The sequence below is a fragment of the Scyliorhinus torazame genome, unplaced genomic scaffold (genome assembly GCF_047496885.1).
Source record: "Scyliorhinus torazame isolate Kashiwa2021f unplaced genomic scaffold, sScyTor2.1 scaffold_446, whole genome shotgun sequence".
In the NCBI taxonomy this organism is placed as follows: Eukaryota; Metazoa; Chordata; class Chondrichthyes; order Carcharhiniformes; family Scyliorhinidae; genus Scyliorhinus; species Scyliorhinus torazame.
In genome coordinates this window covers 80,189-101,086 of record NW_027308173.1, presented here as the reverse complement: position 1 = coordinate 101,086, position 20,898 = coordinate 80,189, and the positions used below count along the sequence as shown (strand labels likewise).

The following is a 20,898-nucleotide window of genomic DNA, read 5'->3' as shown; positions in this document are numbered from 1 at the left end:
ATTAAGAAGGCGAATGGAGTTTTGTCCTTCATTGCTAGAGGGATGGAGTTTAAGACTAGGGAGGTTATATTGCAACTGTATAGTGTTAGTGAGGCCACCTGGAGTATTGTGTTCCGTTTTGGTCTCCTTACCTGAGAAAGGACGTACTGGCGCTGGAGGGTGTGCAGAGGAGATTCACTAGGTTAATCCCAGAGTTGAGGGGGTTGGATTACAAGGAGAGGTTGAGTACTCTGGGACTGTACTCATTGGAATTTAGAAGGAGGCGGGGGGGGGGGGGGGGGAGAGATCTTATAGAAATATATAAAATTATGAAGGGATTAGATAGGATAGATGCAAGGAGGTTGCTTCCACTGGCGGGTGAAAGCAGAACTAGCGGGCATAGCCTCAAAATAAGGGGAAGTAGATTTAGGACTGAGCTTAGGAGGAACTTCATTCAAAGGGTTGTGAATCTATGGAATTCCCCGTCCAGCGAAGCAGTTGAGGCTCCTTCATTAAATGTTTTCAAGAAACAGATAGACAGGTTTTTGAAGAATAAAGGACTAAAGGGTTATGGTGTTCGGGCTTGAAAGTGGAGCTGAGTCCACAAAAGATCAGCCATGATCTCATTGAATGGCGGAGCAGGCTCGAGGGTCCAGATGGTCTACTCCTGCTCCGAGTTCTTATGTTCTTATGTACACACCCCATGTCAAGCATACAGCCCAAGGGCAAAACATTTCAAATTGAATATTCCTGAAAGTTAAATAGGATTCAACTTTTCTCCAGAAAGCATGTTTGTTTCGGAGATGCCTCAATATAATTTATAATACACATGGGGCGGGATTCTCTGATCCTGAGGCCAAGTGTTGACGCCGCTGCGTTTCTCAACGGGGTCAACATGCCTTCAGGAGCAGCGATTCTGACACCTACAGTGGGCCAACACGGCACTGGAGCGACCCACGCCGCTCCAGCTGCCGTTCCCGGCGTCAGATGGGCGTCACGGGTCTGCACATGCGCAGTGGGACCGGCGCCAATGCACGCCGGCCCCGACGCAACATGACGTAGGGCTACAGGGGCCGGCGCGGTACAAAAGAGGCCCCCAGCCGGAGAGGCCAGCCCGCCGATCGGTAGGCCCCGATCGCGGGCCATGCCACGGCGGAGCCCACCCCCCACGGTGTCGGCGGGACTCAGATTTCTTGCGCAGCTGCTCGGCCCATCCCGGGCAGAGAATGACGCGGCCCCCAACTGCCGACAATGGCACCGTTTCTCCGCTCTCCGGAGAATTGGCGGGCCAGCGTCGGGGCGACATCGCGCGATTCTCGCTCGTCCCGGCGATCCTCCGGCCCGGCCTGGGCTGAGAGAATCCCACCCATGATATTCACAATATGCATTCCATGGCAGGCAGACAGGCTTCGCCATAGTTTCCGGCCCCTTTGTGTACTCTAGCTGGAAAACTTTAGATAGTGGCTTTTCCCCATTGCACCTCAGCAGAGGTTGACTGAAGCTTTAGTGCGTACCTCAGCACAAAGTCCTGGACCTGGGAATGTGCCAGTCTGCCACATTCGATTGAGGGCAACTCTTCGCACTGGAAGACCAGTAGATTATAATATTGAGGCACCTCAAATTGGAACATGCTGTATTGAGAAAAGCTTTTTTTTGCCTTTCTGTAGTGATCAATTTGAAATGTTTCACATTGTACTTTTACAAATTTGCTGAATAAAGCATAATTTTAGGGAGAAAGGTATCAGCAGGTAGTGAAGCAGGGAACAAAAAATATTATAGTTCCTGTTTTAAGTATATAATAGGCTTAGTTTTGGAATATCTAATGAATCACACAATCCCGGATTTAATTTATTTTAAAAATAAATTTAGAGTACCCAATTATTTTTTTTCCAATTAAGGGGCAATTTAGTGTGGCCAATCCACCTTATCTGCACATCTTTGGGTTGCGGGGGTGAAACCCACGCAGACATGGGGAGAATGTGCAAACTCCACATGGACAGTGACCCAGGGCCGGGATTTGAACGCGGGACCTCAGCGCTGTCATCCCAGTGCTAACCACTGCGCCACTGTGCTGCTCTCTGGATTTAATTTATGATATGGTTTGAAATGAAAGATGCTCAATTTCAGTTCCACTTTGGCCACTTCTGAAAGGAGACTAAGGCCAGAATCTTGTTGAGGCATCGAGAGACTCACCTGCCAACTGTAGAGATGGCGAGAGACCTGTGCTACCTCTTCTTGGGAAAACCTGCCCAGCCGCACGCCAATTAGGCAGTGGCGAGGCCAGCAGTGGACAGTACCCTGGAACCAAGGTTCCCGGAGTGGAAATCTCACCTACTGAGTTGCAGGCCAAATCGAGACCGGCGGTTCTTACGCCCAGCAAAGCCATTGGGGTAGTGGTGCCTGCTGCCAGAAGGTCAGGGCGGAGTCCCACAATTGCAGAGCAACCCAGGCCACTGGTAAGTAATCATAGAATCAAAGAATTTACAGTACAGAAGGAGGCCATTCAGCCCATCGAGTCTGCACCGGCTCTTGGAAAGAGCACCCTACTTAAGCCCACGCCTCCACCCTATCCCAGTAACTCCACCTAACCTTTTTGGACACTAAGGGCAATTTAGCATGGCCAATCCACCTAACCTGCACATCTTTGGACTGTGGTGGGGGGGGGGGGGAGCGGCACGGTAGCACAGTGGTTAGCACAGTTGCTCCACAGCTCCAGGGCCCCAGGTTCGATTCCCAGCTGGGTCACTGTCAGTGCGGAGTTTGCACTTTCTCCCCGTGTCTGCGTGGGTTTCCTCCCACAGTCCAAAGATGTGCAGGTTAGGTGGATTGGCCATGCTAAATTGCCCTTAGTCTCCAAAAAGGTTGGGTTGGGTGGGGTTGCGGGGATAGGGTGGAGGTGTGGGCTTAAGTAGGGTGCTCTTTCCAAGGGCCGGTGCAGACTCGATGGGCCAAATGGCCTCCTTCTGCACTGTAAATTCTGGATACTATGAAACCGGAGCACCTGGAGCAAACCCACGCAGACAGGGGAGAACGTGCAGACTCCACACAGACATGACCCAAGCCGGGCCCCCACCCCCGGGATGTCCAGTCCCTCAATCAGCCACTGAGTGCCTTTGATCAAGGGACTCCCAGAGCCGCTGAGCTGGCTGCACAATTTTACTTGTGCGTGGCCATAAATTCACCTGCAGCTGGGTTGATACCAGTGGTGGCAAGACGAGACCCTTAAGTAATCATTAATTGGCCACTTAAGGGCTTCAATCGGCAGCAGAGTGGGATGTTCTACCATGGACATTCCTGCCCAGAACTTAATTCGGGTGGAGGGTTCAGGTATGACACTATCCCACCCAAGTAAATGCCCTTCCCTCCTCCAAGTTTACCATCCACGAGAGCACAAGATTCTAACCCAAATGTCACTTAATTAAAACAGCCTGATGAAAAATTTTAATAGTTGATTTCTGGGGATGGGATAGGCACAATCTTAGAAGTAAATCTACATTATATAAATCAGGTGGAATGTGTAAGACCAAGAACGAAAGCTTAATTTGATGACACTCTTTGTGAAACGTAATTGTTATTCATCTTGCAAGCAAGGTAAATTTGCCTCCTTCAGTGAATACGTATAAGAAGTTATATTTTCTTTGGAACAAATTGCCTACATTTGCAGATGTACAAACTTTTTTTCTATTCAGACATGTGCCAAAGGAAAATATAACAATTTATTTCCTTTATATATCCAAATAACTTTAATTTAATTTAACTTTTTTTAATGACATGTTTATCACAGTAGATGAGATGACTGAGTAAACACATTTGATGGACTTGGAAAGTTGGGTTAAGTACAGTAAGTGGTACAAGTAGATGAGTGACTTTTTGCAGCAAGTGATTTTTTTTACTGTTCAAAACCTCTCATTTTCACAACTTCTACAGTATTCTCAGTATATCATCCTGTTGTGCATAACTGAATATAAAAGTTGGGTTTGATTAGGCCCTGTTCTCAATCACTTGCCCTCGTCGTAAGGGCAGCATGTTGAAACACCAATGGCAATGAAGGGGTGAGCTACAGGTTGTGCCCACAATGTAACTAAATGCCCAATCACTGCCATGTCATTGCTGAACAGAAGCTAGGAACTGACTGGGTAATGAAATAAATAACGCTGCCATTCCTGGAACTGACTGCTGTTTCCAGCATTTAGGCGCAGTGCAAAATGACTAAAAATAAGAAAGGGAGGGAATATAGACACCTCAAATTGTGAGTCTTGTCCTCCTCATTGCTAAAAATAAAGTCTTATTTCTGTGCCAAGCAATATCATGGAATATTTACCAAATCTATCTTCCAGCTTAATTTTTCACCACATTTTCTGCTCCCAAACCCCTCTTTTGAAGGCAGCGCCGAGTACAGTCAATAAGCGCTAGGTACACTCTGGTGCCTCGCTGAAGGAGACTATGAGAACCTTAACAGTGAGTATCACAGGTTACCTGAGCCTTGAGTACTGGTTGTATAAGGCTCAACTCTGCAAAATCACTGTATAATAACCTGGAGTGAGAAACTCAATTAGTTTTTACTGCTTAACTTCCAAAACCACTTACAGACCTAGTGTCACCATGGCTTAAATTAGATAATTAAGCTCTGACTAGATTGAATTTTAAAAAAAATAACAACAATAACTTGTATTTACCTTGCACCTTCAACATGATCAAACGTCAGAGGAGCACTATGACACCGAGGCACGTAGGGATATTTACCAATAATAATCTTTATTGTCACAAGTAGGCTTACATTAACACTGCAATGAAGTTACTGTGAAAAGCCCCTGGTCGCCACATTCTGGCACCCTTTCGGGAACACCGAGGGAGAATTCAGAATGTACAATTCAGCTAACAAGCATGTCTTTCGTGGGTCAGATGAACAAAGGCTCGGTTAAAGAGTTGGGTTTTAAGGAGTGCCTTAAAGAAGGAAGATGACCCCAAGGTTTTTGACCCTGTTCCAGTGCCTCCCCGTGTTTATCCCGAAGGCTTTTTTCAGGCGGATTAACAGGAGTATAATGGGGTTTGTGTGGGCGCGAGGAACTCCAAGAGTGAGAAGGGTGTTCCTGGAGCAGAGTAGAGATAGGGGGGAACTGGCACTGCCCAACCTCTGTGGGTACTACTGGGCCGCCAATGCGACAATAGTGCGCAAGTGGGTGATGGAGGGGGAGGGGGCGCTGCATGGAAGAGGCTGGAGATGGAGTCCTGTGGGTACGAGTCTGGGGACGCTGGCAACGCTGCCGCTCCCTCCAAGGAGGTATACCACGAGTCCGGTGGTGGTGGCGGCCCTCAAAATTTGGGGGCAGTGGAGGTGGCATAGGGGGGGAAGTTGGGGCCTCGGCGTGGACCCCATTACGGGGGAACCACCGGTTCGCCCCAGGAAGAACAGGTGGAGGGTTTTCGGGGGGGCACAGGGCAGGGATATGAAAGTTGGGGGATCTGTTTGTGGACGGGAAGTTCGCAAGCTTGGGTGAGCTAGAGGAGAAACACAGGCTCACCCGGGGAACACCTTCAGGTACTTACAGGTAAGGGCGTTTGCCAGACGGCAGGTGGTGGAATGCCCGCGGCTACTGCCACACACAGTACAGGACAGGGTGCTCTCGGGGGGGGGGTTGGGTGGGAGTGGGGAAGATCTCGGAAACTTACCAGGTGATGCAGGAGGAGGAGGAGGCCTCGATGGTGGAGTTGAAAGGTAAGTGGGAGGAGGAGTTGGGAGAGGAGATCGAAGAAGTGACGTGGGCAGATGCCCTAGGGAGGGTGAATTCTTCCTCTTCGTGCACGAGGCTCAGCATCATACAGTTTAAGGTGCTGCACAGGGCACACATGACCGGGACAAGGATGAGCTGGTTCTTTGGGGGTGAGGACAGGTGTGTTAGGTGCTCAGGGAGCCCAGCAAATCACACCCATATGTTCTGGGCATGCCCAGCGCTGGAGGAATTTTGGAAGGGCGTAGCGAGGACGGTGTCGAGGGTGGTAGGATCCAGGGTCAGACCGGGCTGGGGGCTCGCAATATTTGGGGTGGCAGAGGAGCCGGGAGTGCAGGAGGCGAAAGAGGCCGGAATTCTGGCCTTTGCGTCCCTGGTAGCCCGGCGAAGGATTCTCCTTCAGTGGAAAGATGCGAGGCCCCCAAGCGTGGAATCCTGGATCAGCGATATGGCAGGGTTCATTAAATTGGAGAGGGTGAAATTCGCCTTGCGAGGGTCGGTACAAGGGTTCTTTAGGCGGTGGCAACCGTTTTTAGACTTTCTGGCAGAACGATAGACATTGGTCAATGGCAGCAGCAGCTCGGGGGTTGGGCGGGGTTACTTTATTTTTGTTTATTATATTTACACTGGAGGGTCTGAGGGGGTGCATACACCTGTTGTCTTAAGTCGGGGTGTTAATGTTAATTTATTATTTATGTACGGTGGGGGAGGGGTTTGGGGGGTTGCTTTTTTAGATTGTGTTTTGTACTTGACCCTGTTGGGTTCTTTTTTCTTTCTCATTTTGTTATTGATATTTTATGAAAACCTTGAATAAAAATTATTTTTTAAAAAAAGAAGGAAGATGAGGTAGAGAGGCGAAAAAGGTGTAAGGAGAGAATTGTATTTTTGACACAAAACATGAGCTTCTGACCACATGTTCATGCCATCATTAACAACACCTGTTTCTGTTGTGCAATGTACTTTGGGATAACACAGGCTGCAATTGGATGCAGCTTTAACCAAAAGATACTCCAGACCTTGAAATTTGTTCAATCTGATTTATTGAACCAGTAGCACAGTTAGCACAATTCTCTATGTGTTTGACTCTCTGCTATCCTAAGTGTGGTTACTCTGTTTGACTGAACCAGACTAGCTCTTAGCCACGTGCTGGAGGTGTGATACTGTACATACACCCTGACTCACTCTGTAGATGTTCATCAGTGGAAAGAGGCGGAGTGTGAGTGCCTCGTGTCTTTAATAGTGAGATACCACCCCTAAGTGTCCTGCCTGCTCATTGGTCATGTCCTGTTTTCTGTGTTCATTAGCTGCCTGTCTGTGCTTGTCTGTACTTCATTATCTGCATGTCTGCATATCATGACATCTCCCCCTTTATAAAAAATGTTTTGTTGGCATATAGGAACGTACTTGCATGTGGTGGCATATATTAACATATTTACAAGCGGTGGCATATGTGAACGTACTTACATGTGAAGACAGCTGTCTAATGTGAGAAAACAGAACATTGCAAACAAAACAAATGTTCATAAGTCCAGTCTCTGGGGCTTGCGTCTGATCCTTGTCGACTGCCGGAGAGGTGGTGGTGGGGACGACGGCGCCTTGACAGGCGGGATGGAAACCTGACTGTTGGCCTCGTAGTTCGAGGTATCAGGAGGTGCCAAAACAACGGACGGAAACGGAGTAGAAAGCGGTTGCAGGCAGGCAACTTTGCGCAGTGCCCGTCTGTTTCGTCGCACAACAGAACCATCAGCCATATGTACAACATAAGGGTGGGGCACAGCCTGCCGAACAACGACAGCTGGAGCAGACCAGCCACCATCCGGTATCTTGATCCTTACAGTGTCTGCCGGGGATAACACTGGCAAATCGGTGGCATGAGCATCATAGCCCTGCTTTTGCTGGTTTCGGAGTTGCTGCACCTTCTGCAGCACCGGGAGGTGATCCAGGCTGGGCAAGTATATGGCTGGAAATGTCGTCCGCAGGTCCCTGTTCATCAGGGGTTGAGCCGGCAACATGACAGTGGGGTTGCCCTGTACGCAGGCAATGCGAGGTAGATGTCAGAATCAGAATCCGTGGCCTTGCAGATGAGCTGTTTCACAAGGTGCACCCCTTTTTCAACCTTCCCATTGGACTGCAGATAGTGTAGGCTGGAAGTGACATGTTTGAAATGGTATGACTTGGCAAACATAGACCACTCGTGGCTGTTGAAGCACGGGCCATTTTCACTCATGACAGTGAGTGGGATACCATGCCTGGAGAACGTCTCCTTACAGGCCTTGATGACGGTCCGAGATGTGAGGTCTGAGAGCTTCACGACTTCAGGGTAATTGGAGAAACAGTCAATAATTAACACATAGTCACGACCATTCGCACGAAAGAGGTCGATGCCAACCTTGGACCACGGGGAGGTCTCGAATTCATGCTGCTGGAGCGTCTCCTTGCTCTGCGCTGGCTGGAAGCATTGACAGGTCGCACAGTTGAGGACCATGTTCGAGATGTCCTGGCTAATACCGGGCCAGTAGTTAGCCTGCCTGGCTCTGCGTCTGCACTTCTCGACGCCCAGGTGTCCCTCATGGATTTGGCGGAGCACCTGGCTCTGGAGACTGAGTGGAGTGACAATCCGGCCCAGCTTGAGGAGGATACCATCAGTCACCGTCAGGTCATCCTTGACATTGTAAAATTGAGGGCACTGCCCTTTCTGCCAGCCATTGGCGAGGTGGTGCATGACACGCTGCAAGAGGGGGTCTTTGGCTGTCTCCTCGCGGATACGAACCACCTTCTCATCAGACGCCGGGAGGGTGCTAGCACACAGCTGCACCTGTGATTCAATCTGACGGATGATTTCCAGCAGTTCACTAGGCAATGTAATGGAGCGGGACAATGCATCAGCGATGATGAGCTCCTTGCCAGGCTTGTACACCAAGTCAAAGTCGTAACTTCTGAGTTTGAAGAGGATGCGCTGCAACCGAGGCGTCATGTCGTTCAGGTCCTTGTGGATAATGTGGACCAGAGGCCTATGATCCGTCTCGACTGTGAATGTCGGCAGGCCGTAGACATAGTTGTGAAACTTGAGAATGCCAGTGAGGAGACCCAGGCATTCCTTCTCTATTTGCGCATTCCTTGTTTCGGTGGGCGTCATGGCCCTCGATGCGTAGGCTACCGGTGCCCAGGATGAAGTGTCATCGCGTTGAAGCAGCACCGCACCGATGCTATCCTGGCTCGCATCTGTCGAGATCTTCGTCTCCCTGCCTGGGTCGAAAAATGCCAAGACGGGTGCAGTGGTGAACTTGGCTTTCAGTTCCAACCACTGCCTGATGTGCTGCCTCCCACTCAAAGGCAGTATTCACTTTTTCACCAGGTTTCGTAGGGCCGTGGTGTGAGGGGCCAGGTTTGGGATGAACTTGCCCAGAAAATTGACCATGGCCAGAAAGCGCAACACCGCCTTCTTGTCTTCAGGGACCGTCATGGCTTTGATGTCTGTGTCCGGGCGCACGCCCTTCTGAGAGATCTGGTTACCTAGGAACTTGAGTGTCGACATGCCAAAGCAACATTTGGACCTGTTCAGCTTCAGGCCATTGGCATGGACACGGCGGAATACCTGCTGGAGACGGGAAACATGCTCTTCAGGGGTCGTGGACCATATGATGATGCCGTCCACGTACACACGAACCCCTTCAATGCCCTCCATCATCTGCTCCATGATGCGATGGAAGATCTCCGATGCCGAGACAATGCCAAACAGCATGTGATTATAGCAGTATCTGCCAAACGGTGTGTTGAAGGTGCAGAGCCTTCTGCTGGACTCATCCAGCTGGATTTGCCAAAATCCATGTGACGCTTCTAACTTGGTGAAAAGACTTGCGTGTGCCATCCCACTGGCGAGTTCCTCACGCTTCGGGATGGGGTAGTGTTCACGCATTATATTCTTATTGAGATCCTTGGGATCAATGCAGATGCGCAGGTCTCCCGAAGGCTTTCTAGCTCATGCCATCGAGCTGACCCAGTCAGTCGGTTCGGTTACCTTGGAAATGATGCCCTATTGCTGAAGATCCTTGAGCTGTCCCTTCAGACGCTCCATCAGCGGAGCCGGGACCCGGCGTGTATGCGTGGGCCACTGGCTTGGCATCAGGTCGTAGCAGAATCTTGTATTGATATAGCAGCGTGCCCATCCCGTCGAACACATCCGGATACTGAGCGAGGATGTCGTCAATGCCGGCCTGAAGACCCACATTGGAGGATGTGGTTGTGTAAACCCGCTGCACGAAGTTCAGCTGCTTGCAGGCATGCGCCAAGTAGGGATGTCCTGTTTGGCTTGACAATTTCAAAACGTAACTGTGCATGGGTACTCCGGTTGGAGGCGAGTAGATGGCAGGATCCCAGTGCCGTGATGGCTTACCCGTTGTAGTCCAGGAGCCTGCAGGCTGCTGGAAGGACCTTTGGGGGCTTCTTGATGCATTTGAAATCTGCCTGTGAGAGGAGGTTGGCAGAAGCACCTGTGTCCAGTGTAAACTGGATGGAGCAGTGGTTGACCTGCATCACCGCACGCCATTCGTCCGCAGAATCCACAGCGAGGATGGATTGAATTTGTGAGAGTTGGATGTGGCATATTCACATATTGGAGTCCAGGCATTCTTCCTCTGGATCAGTTGTGCTGCCAGGATCAAAATCCTGTAATCGCTGTTGCACACTGAACGCGCCATTGTCTGAATTGGGAGCGCTGGCCCCTGACTGGTGGTGCAGACCTGCACAAGGCTGCATAGTGTCCAGGCTTCCCGCAGTTGAAACATCGCCTGCCGCTTGCAGGGCAGTGTTTCTTTAAGTAGGCGTTGCCGCAGTTCGAGCACGTCATGACATCGGCGTCCTGACGCTCCGAGCGTCGTCGCACATGCGCAGTGCAGGTGTCGGCTGCTTCGTTATCCCACATGCGTGGAGCCCCGGGGAAAGCACGCAAAAGCTGCTTTCATCAATGCTGAGGCGCTGCATCCAGGAGATGGCCTGCACATTCTCAGCCTCGTGGGAGGCAAGTTTCTCATTTTCAGCCGATTTGTACTGGGCAAAGTGATTTTTGGCATGATCATGCACTGTGCATGTTTCAGTCACGACTGACAGTGTCATATGCTTGATTTTCAGTAGCTGCTCTCTCAGAGGATCAGAGTGAATGTCAGAGAGGTTGGGACTGTACTTCTTAAAGAGAAGAAGGCTGAGAGGAAATTTGATAGAAGTGTTCAAAATCATGAGGAGACAGAAGAATAGGTGGGAAGAAACTGTTCCTGCTCATAGAAGGATCAAGAACGTGAGGGCACAAATTTAAAGTAATTTTCAGAACAAGCAAACATGATGTGAAAAAAACTTTTTCACCCAGCGATTGGTTGGGGTCTGGAATGCGCTGCCTGGAAGGAGGCAGATTCAATCGAAGCATTCAAGAGGGCATTAGATGATTATTTGAATAGAAACAATGCAAGGGTATGGGGAAAAGGCAAGGGAATGGCACAAAGTTATAATGCTGATGTGGATAGCCAGTGCAAACAGGGTGGGCTAAACTGCTTCCTTCTGCGATTCTGTGAAGTACCCAAGCAAATCTTACGACTGGATTCTGCGGCCGTGCCAGCCCGGCGACTGGAAATTACCGCCTGAGATCAATGGGCCTTTACGTGCTCCACGTCCCACCTTTGGTGATCTTGCATCAGATGGGGCAGGAGAATCCAGTCCTTAAAAACTCGCAATTGTATTTATAACTACAGAGTTCAGATGCAGCACACTTCAGAAATTTTTACTGTTTCATTTTCCACATTTACTATACAGTTCATTTGCAAACTCAAAATTAAATAGCAAAGAAATACATTTAATAATTAGCTTTATAGTCTCAAACTATTTTCCAAAGGTCTTTGTTTCAAGAGGATTAGAAATTAAAACTGGAATGAACTAGAATTTCTTGAATGAATGAGCATTAATAAGAAATTACGCATCCACAACAATTTAATAATAGTATTTGACTGAATCTCCTAATCTTTGTGAGTAAATATAAGTCTTAATTCATTTCTAAATTTGCCAATAGACTGTGCAAAATGTGAATGATCCTTATATAAAGTAAAGTCGTTATAGTCCCAGGTGACCACAGGCTGCTTTCCCCTTTCAGTGAGAAAGCTGACTGGTGGTGGTTTAACCTGAGGATCACCACATCTCCGGCAAGGGGCAAGGTTACGAAGGCAGGGCCTTCATGCATAACCTCAGCCGGGAATTGAACCTGCACTCTTGGCCTTGCTCTGCATTACGAACTGGCAGACCAGCTAACTGAGCTAAACAGGTCACCAAACATTTCAAATGTCAACCACAAATATTCATAAGAAAGAAAAATGTAAACTGAGGCGTTTTGGAAGTATCCTAATGTGCATTTAAGCATGAAATACACTTCCAGTGGAGGCATAAAGTCCAGAACTGTGAACGACCCATCGCAATCTCTTTCGGTGTGAAGATATTTTGAAAATTTCTTGAAGATATGTTTGTTGATGTAAAAACTGAGAACATTAAAAAAAAATAAAGCCCAAGCTCCAAAAATATAAATGACTGGTGGAAGCGTACCACATTCTTTCAAAGTGCCAGGCTTTGACTGAAACCAGTTGTGTAGCTCTCTAGCTGCACAGACCAGATTTCACCCCAAACTTTGAGCCTCTCTGAAGAAAACAAATGAGTGGGTGAGGCTTTTGCCATCATTCTCGCAGGGCAGGATAGAGCCAGCAAGAACAGAGATGAGAACTGAATATCAACTCCGCCCGCTGCAATCATTGGGCTCTCGCTCCCCCCCCCCCCCCCCCCCCCCCCCTCCCCTGTGAAATTATCGCCGGAGTTCACTGCCTGCACCCCGGCGCTGCAAGTTCCATCTCAATGGGCTCGGCGCTCCCCTCTCCATCACCCGTATAATGCTTTGTGGGTGTCAACTTGGTGAAGTCGCCAGCGAGAGGCATGGAAAATCAGGAAATCGATTTCTCTGGAGAGAACCACGTTTCTCGATTCTCTCCGGATTTTCCTCTCATGTCGCTGTTCTCTCTGATGGCAAATGTGGGCTAAAATTTGCATCCAGCCCCTATGTTATGAGATAAAACCATGCAGCAACATATGGCCCATGCACTAGATTTTATGATAAATCTTCAACCTTGTTGAAAGATTTGAAATGCTGTAGTCAGGTTTGCATTTCAAAAGTGATATGTTTGTTGATCCTAATAACCCTTTTGTGTTCTTAAAAATTCCAATGTTCATTTTTTCTATCTCCATGTGTAAAAGCTCTGGCATAATTTGTAACATTCATTTTGTTAGCTAGTTACACACATGAACTTTGCGTAGTGATCGGGAATCATTCCTAGCCACTGAAAGGGAAAGATAGCTTTGCGTCATTGAATGTGATTGTTATCAATGGGCTACTTGCCTTGGCAGAGACAAAACCATTTTGTTTAAGCAATATATTGCGGATACTAGAAATCTGAAAAGTTAACTGTTTCTCTGTCCTCAGATGTTGCCAGACTTGCTGAATATTTCCAGCATTTTCTGTTTTTATACTTAGGTGGTTACCTGTAACCTATTACAGTAATCAATCAACCACTTACTAAAATGGCTATTGCAACCCCCTTAATGGTCTACCAGGTTTACCCAACGGGTACAGAGCTATATAGAACAAAATATTGCTACAGTATGTTGAGCTCATCAGTACCCTGGTTTAGGGAGATATAAATTCGCATTGGTTCCCACTCATAATTGCTATCCAGTAACCAAAACAGAAAGCGAGCATGTACAGATCTCAGTTGGGAATCGGGTTAGGTTCAGTTGCAATGCTGTGTGACTCGACTGCCAACACCCTGCACATGAGGCCAGCAGATTGATGGTCGTCCTAGTGAGGAGTCAACACTGGGAAAAGATGGGAAAGAATTGAGGAAGAAACACCTTGTTTGTAGATGAATTTGTGATAAAAATTGAACTGGCCCTACAGAATTGTGCTTTATACTGGTTTAAAGTTGTTTAATTGGAGCAGATTGCTTCACAGTGAATTGTACTTTTGAACGAAAGGTTCAGGATTATTGTTACAAAATGTAATTTCTGGTGTTTGATCTAACAGCATCTGAGCCAAACCTAAAGGTACGCTCCAGACTAAAACAGAAAGTGGCAGAGAGAAGAAGTAGCCCTTTACTTCGGAGAAAAGATGGCAGCGCCATAACCACACTTAAAAAGAGACCCATGGATGTTCCAGGTATGTCAATAGCAGCTGTTCGTGTTTCCTGTGTTTATACATTGGTGTCAATTCCTGATAGATTATTTCTCCTGAGCTGGTATAGCCATTGTGTTACTGTTTGAAAAAGTTCTAAATAATTTGTATAAATTTGCATCTACGTGTTTAATAATGTTTTGAGCCTCCTACCACAGTTACCCTGTATTAGTTGATCGCATTAACCTGCACATTTCAGGAGGTTATGGTATTACGGCTTTTCACAGTAACTTCATTGCAGTGTTAATGTAAGCCTACTTGTGACAATAAAAAGATGATAATTATTATTATTATAATACTGTTGAAGATCACTCCTGACGCATCATCTTGAATACCTTAGAATTTGCCAGACCTATTCAAAAGAAGTGGGCCCTTCAGCTCACGTGATTTGATCCTTTCAATCTGAATGTTTTCATATTACCCCTCGCTTTCTATTTCTTGAATTAGCTGTGTCCTGTTCTCTGGACTACCATTGCTGACAACTAATTCTATTGATCACTGTCTGTGTAAAGAAATGTATCTTGGCATCTCTTACTAATTTGTAATTTTGAACCAGTGTTCTAGCATATCCGAATGCATTGTTTCACGTTACTTTTTTTATTCTATTAAGTAGCTTGTATGTTTCCCCTTGAGATGTTTGTTTTTGAAGCTGCAGGAGCTCTAGCTTATTGTAGTTCTCTGCACTGCCTCAAGGCTCTGCAGGGAGCATTGTGTCGCAGAGATATGAATGGTGTGTGGCTCTCCAGGTGGGTCTGACCAGACACTGTACGGTAAATGTGACCACTACAGATTTGAACTCAAATTCTTACTTTTGTTGCAGAATTTGATTGAGAATACGGTTTTAAATGCTACATTTATTTGTCAATACCTCTTAATCATGGCAATAACACTCACTATCCTGATGGTAAATAATTTAATACTTAAGATACAGGCTGTCAAAAGGCAATTAAAATCATTATCCCTCAAAGTGTAGACGACGAACAAATTTAGTGTTTTGGCTTAACTTTAACAAAAACATATATGACTAAAACTACTTAAAGATTGATAGACCATGGTGAAATATTGAACCTGATTTTAACTTATCACAATCAGAAGGATTTATAAAGGGAAAACTTGCTCTGCTTTAGCGAAAGGGAAGTGGTACTAATTGGCCAGCTTCTTTAAAGAGGTGACACAGGCACAATGGGCTGAATAGCCTCCAACACCATATGATTCAAAGAATTTGCATTATACAACACCTTTCCTGACCTCAGGATGTTCAAAAGCACTTGATAACCAGTTAAGTACTTTTGAAAAGTGGGCACTGTCGTAACACAGAAAACACAGCAGCCAAATTGTGTTGTGGAAGCTCCCAAAAACAGCAATATCATAATGACCAGATAATCTGTTTTTAGTGATGAAGGGCAACACAGTAGCACAGTGGTTGGCACTGCTGCCTCACACTTCCAGGGTCCCGGGTTCAATTCCAGCCTTGGGTGACTGTGTGGCGTTTGTACTTTCTCTCAGTGTCTGCATGGGTTTCCTCCGGGGGCTCCGATTTCCTCCCACAGTCCAAAGATGTGCAGGCTGGGTGCATTAGCCATGCTAAAATTGCCCATAGTGTCCAAAGAAAGGTTAGGTTTGGTTACAGGGTGGAGGTGGGCTTAAGTAGGGTGCTCTTTCCAAGGGCCAGTGCAGACCCGATGGGCTGAATGGCCTCCGTCTGCACTGTAGGGATTCTATGATTGAGGAATTGTCCGGAACAATGGGGAGAATTCCTTTGCTCTTTTTTGAAACAGTCCCATGGGATCTTGTACATTTCTTGAGAGGACAATTTAAAGTCTCACTGAAAGATTGTACCTCTGTATACCATTCCCTCAGTACTGCACTGGAATGTCAGCCTAATCTTTGTGCCCAAGTTTCTGTCATGAAGATACAATCTTCTGACTCCGAGGCGAGAGTTCTACAAAGTCACAACTGGCATTGCTATTATAAGACCTGTATCCCTGATTTTCAGGTTTATACTGTCTGATTACACAATGACTTAGTGGGGCAGGCAGAGTTCCATACTCAAGTTGTGGGATAGTTATGTTTCTAATGTCCTGGAAATACAATGAGATGTTACATAAATGCATATTCCGTCTTTCCAGTCATTGCAGATTAATTATTGTTTAATATGCAGTACATTGACTGCAGTCAATGCTCACTGCTAGTGGTGTAAAACCACTTCTTTCAGGCAATTCATTAACCACTAATTTTTTTTATTCTCTAGAAAACTAGTGGCATTGTTCTGCAAAGTTGGGTATATTTTCCTCCCACAGTCCAAAGGTTTGCAAGTTAGGTGGATTGGCCATGCTAAATTGCCCCTTACTGTCCAAAAAGTGAGGTGGGGTTACTGGGTTATGGGAATAGGGTGGGGCGTGGACCTAGGTGGGATGTTATTTCAGAGGGATAGTGCAGACTCGATGGGCCGAATGGCCTCCTGCACTGTAGGGAATCTATGAATCTAATTATAAACATATCCAGTCACTAAATTTAACCATATTTCGACCGTTGAGCAAAGCACAATGCAGTCCTCCCAACCTCATATCTGAAAATATCATTGTATTAAAGTAGACTTGCCTTAGTGCCTATTTTGTTTCTTCCTTCTCCTCCATTTAAAGTGTTAACTCCTTTATGGAGTATGGTTCTTTGTATAAATTTAGACAGTGAATGTCCCCAGCCTATTCAACAATGCAAATTGCATCTGTGGTCTCACTCAATGTCCACATGCGTATCTGGATAGTAATTGCACTCTCCAAAGAGAAGGAAGTAAAGATGATTTTAAAAATCTTGGTCGCAGGGGCGGAGAATGGGGTCTCAGACCCGCAGCGCCGGGACACGATTCTCCGCGGACCGGAGAATCACTGCCAACCGCACGCGGTCGACGCGGCGCTGGTTGGGGGCCGTTGAAACAGGCCCCCGCGACGATTCTCCGCAATCGACCGGCTGAATTCCGCCAACGTGGTTCCGGTATGGTTCCACCCAGCGGGAGCTCGGACCTGCAGCCGTGCTGGCCGTTGGGGGGCGGGGGGAGGGGGGCGGGGGGGCGGGGGGGGGGGGGGGGGGGGGGGTTCAGACTCCGGTGATGGATGTGCAGCAATTTCCTCCAATTAAATGTGAGAAGACCAAAGGCATTGTCTTCAGCCCCCACTGTAAATTCCATTCCTTAGCCACCGAGTCTTTTGAGATATGCCTCTGACCACATATCTATGGCACCACTAAGGAAAATAAACAGCCCTATTTGTTAGATATCTGTGTTTATAAAACTGTTGCTTATAGACTTATGTGGCGGCATGGTAGCACAATGGTTAGCACTGTTGCTTCACAGCGCCTGGGTCTATGGTTCGATTCCTGGCTTGGATCACTGTCTGTGTGGAGTCTGCACGTTCTCCCTGTGTCTGCATGGGTTTTCTCCGGGTGCTCTGGTTTCCTCCCACAAGTCCCGAACGACGTGCTTGTTAGGTGAATTGGACATTCTGAATTCTCCCTCTGTGTACTTGAACAGGCGCTGCAATGTGGTGAAGAGGGACTTTTCACAGTAACTTCATTGCAGTGTTAATGTAAGCCTACTTGTGAAAATAAAGATTTTTATTATATACCAATAAAAGGTGTAAATGTGACCAATTGTCAGGAATGTTATCAATAAGTCCAACTCATCTTCAGAGATACAGAAAGATATGTAGTGCCATCTAGGCTTCAAGAAATGAAAGTACATTTAAGTACAAAAAATATAAAAGTTTTGAGACCACTTTGCCTGAGCTTTATATCAATACTATTATAGCAGTGTTACATGGTCAGGGACGAAGCTATAAATATATCCTGAATTTGGAATATTGATATTGGATTTTGACTGGAGTTTATTAGAACTCTTCAGTGGGGTAATGCACACTAAGTGGCAATAGATGTTCTTTCTCTATGTGGTCCATAATAGTTCTAAATCAGTCTGCTGTCATTTGGATAGCATAAGAGAAACATTTTAATGATGATGAGAACAATCTATCACCCACAAAGTACCATGCGATTCAAAACAATGTCGGACAACAAATAGGCTTAACCTACTACCATTGTGGCAATGCCATTTTCTCATCGTTGCACACGGAATTCAAAGTTTCAACTTCATAAATTAGTTGCATAGTGACAGATGGTTGCTGTGCCACTCTCCGTGAATCTGACTTATAGAGGTGAATGTTGAGACATTGATCTGTTTTCAATTTGAATTGTATAGGACGCAAATGGCTGTGATCTGTTTATGACACTGATCTATGTTTCAGCTGCCCTTAGACCTTTCTAATGGAAAAAGTGGCTAGTTTGTATTTCATAATGTAAGGTATATCCTTCTAGAAAAGTACATCTTGCCAGAAGATCATGTGTAATTTGTATAGTTCATCTGCATATCGTTAGGCTTCGATCCTTCTAATTTCAAATTTCTAAAGCAGTAGCAAGTAGGGGTGTTAGAGTAGGAGAAATGTCTTCCTTTGGAATTTCCGGTCATCCTGTGGGCACGGTCGAAGAATCCCACCCTGTGCTTTCCTGCATTCCTCCAAAAGAGGTTCATGGATTTATCTTTCCTCTGTAAAGGATTCTGAAAACAATTCAAAGGTGGCCTTGTCAATTTTCAGAAACATAAAAGGATTATGAGATCTATGCTATTGGAGCATGGCTTGACATGCATTGTGTCTGATTCATACGGTGCGTCACAAAGGGGAGCTGATGTTGTTTCAAACCAAGGAAGGCTTTGCCCCAAGATCTAGAAAGGATGGAGACAACCAATAATGTGGCCTTTGTTTTTGTGCTAACTCTGACTCCACAAAAAGATGGCTCAAAAATTAGTATCATACTGCTGCTGGTGGTAAATCACATTTCACCACTTTACAGTAAGGCTGATCTTTCTCCACTAGATGTAAGGACGTGAGAAACCTTCAGCAAAAGCAGTACTCCCCTTTCTTTTTAAAAAAAAGTTGTGTAACCAAGGTGAAAGACCAATGCCTGCAGTGCAAGAAACAGGAGTTAAAGGAGGAAACTATTTGTGAGACTTGGTTTCAACATATTGTGGATGTAGGAAAGTAAAATGAGTGCAGTAGGACCACAATGGTAATTTGTGTATGGAGCCAGAGGATGTAGGTGGGGTTCTAAATGAATATGTTGTGTCAGTGTTCACTTGTGAAAGGGACAGTGTGGGCATAGAAATCCGGGAGAAGGACTACAATAAAATTAAAGAGATTAAGATAGACAGAGAAGCCTGGCAGGCTGAAAGGTAAACAAATTTCCAGGGTCAGATGAAATGTATCCCAGGCTGTTGAGTGAGGCAAGGGAGGAAATAGCAGGGGCACTGGCAGTAATGTTCTATTCCTCTCTGGCCACAGGAAAGGTGCTGGAGAACTGGAGAGAGGATAGCCAGTGTGGTACTATTATTCAGGAAGAGAGGAAGGAATAAACCAGGAAACTACAGGCCAGTCAGCCTAACCTCAGTGGTGGGGAAACTATTGGAAGCAATTCTGAGACAGAGAATTAATCTGCATATGGAGAGGCAGGGATTAATTATGAACAGTTAGCATGGTTTTGTAAAGGAGAGGTGATGTCTGACCAACTTGATTGAATTTTGTGAAGAGGTGACCAGGTGTGTAGATGAGGGAAATACATTTGATGTAGTCTACTTGGACTTCAGCAAAGCTTTTGATAAGATCCCACATGGGGACTGATAGCGAAGGTAAGAGCCCATGGGATCCAAGGAAATTTGGCAAACGTGGATCCAGAATTGGCTGAGTGGCAGGAAGCAGAGGGTGATGGTCAAGGGTATTTTTCTGACTGGAAGCCCTATGTCCAGTGGGGTCCCACAGGGATGAGTGTTGGTGCCCTTGCTGTTTGTGGTTTATATAAATGATTTAGATATGAATGTAGGAGGGCTGATCAGTAAGTTTGTAGATGATATGAAAATTGGTGGGGTGGTAAATAGTGAGAAGGATAGCCTTTGATTACAGGAGGATATTGACAGGCTGGTCAGATGGGCTGATCAGTGGCAAATGGAATTCAATCTGGATAGGTTTGAGGTGCATCTGGGCAGACTAAAAAGCCATGGGAATACATGATAAATGGCAGGACCCTGGAAAGCACCGAGGATCAGAGAGACCTTGGTGTGCATGTACATCTGTCCCAAGGTAGCAGAGCAGGTGGTTAAGAAGGCATATGGTATACTTGCCTTTATTAGCCGAGGCATAGAGTTGAAGAGCAGGGAGGCTATGCTAGACCTATATAAAACGTCGGTTAGGCCGCAGCTGGAGTATTGTGTGCATTTCAGGAATCCACATTATACGAGGGATGTGATAACACTTGAAAGGGTCCAGAGGAGATTTACCATAAGACCATAAGACATAGGAGCAGAAGTAAGGCCATTCGGCCCATCGAGTCCACTCCACCATTCAATCATGGCTGATTTCAACTCCATTTACCCGCTCTCTCTCCATAGCCCTTAATTCCTCGAGAAATCAAGAATTTATCAACTTCTGTCTTAAAGACAATCAACGTCCCGGCCTCCACCGTCCTCTGTGGCAATGAATTCCACAGACCCACCACTCTCTGGCTGAAGAAATTTCTCCTCATCTCTGTTCTAAAGTGACTCCCTTTTATTCTAAGGCTGTGCCCCCGGGTCCTAGTCTCCCCTGCTAATGGAAACAATTTCCCTACGTCCACCCTATTTAAGCCATTCATTATCTTGTAAGTTTCTATTAGATCTCCCCTCAACCTCCTAAACTCCAATGAATATAATCCCAGGATCCTCAGACGTTCATCGTATGTTAGGCCTACCATTCCTGGGATCATCCGTGTGAATCTCCGCTGGACCCGCTCCAGTGCCAGTATGTCCTTCCTGAGGTGTGGAGCCCAAAATTGCTCACAGTATTCTAAATGGGGCCTAACTAATTCTTT

At 46.4% G+C, this 20,898-nt stretch overlaps 1 protein-coding gene across 1 annotated transcript in view; it reads left to right on the top strand.

Moving 5' to 3' along the window:
• LOC140406298 (histone deacetylase 4-like) overlaps nucleotides 1-20,898 on the top strand; it is a gene marked incomplete at its 3' end in the record, with an annotated part of 165,034 nt that overhangs the window by 64,648 nt on the left and 79,488 nt on the right. Inside the window, exon 6 of the mRNA XM_072494411.1 lies at nucleotides 13,810-13,941. Within this exon, the coding sequence (XP_072350512.1) occupies nucleotides 13,810-13,941 (132 nt within the window). The remainder of the gene's footprint in view (nucleotides 1-13,809; nucleotides 13,942-20,898) is intronic.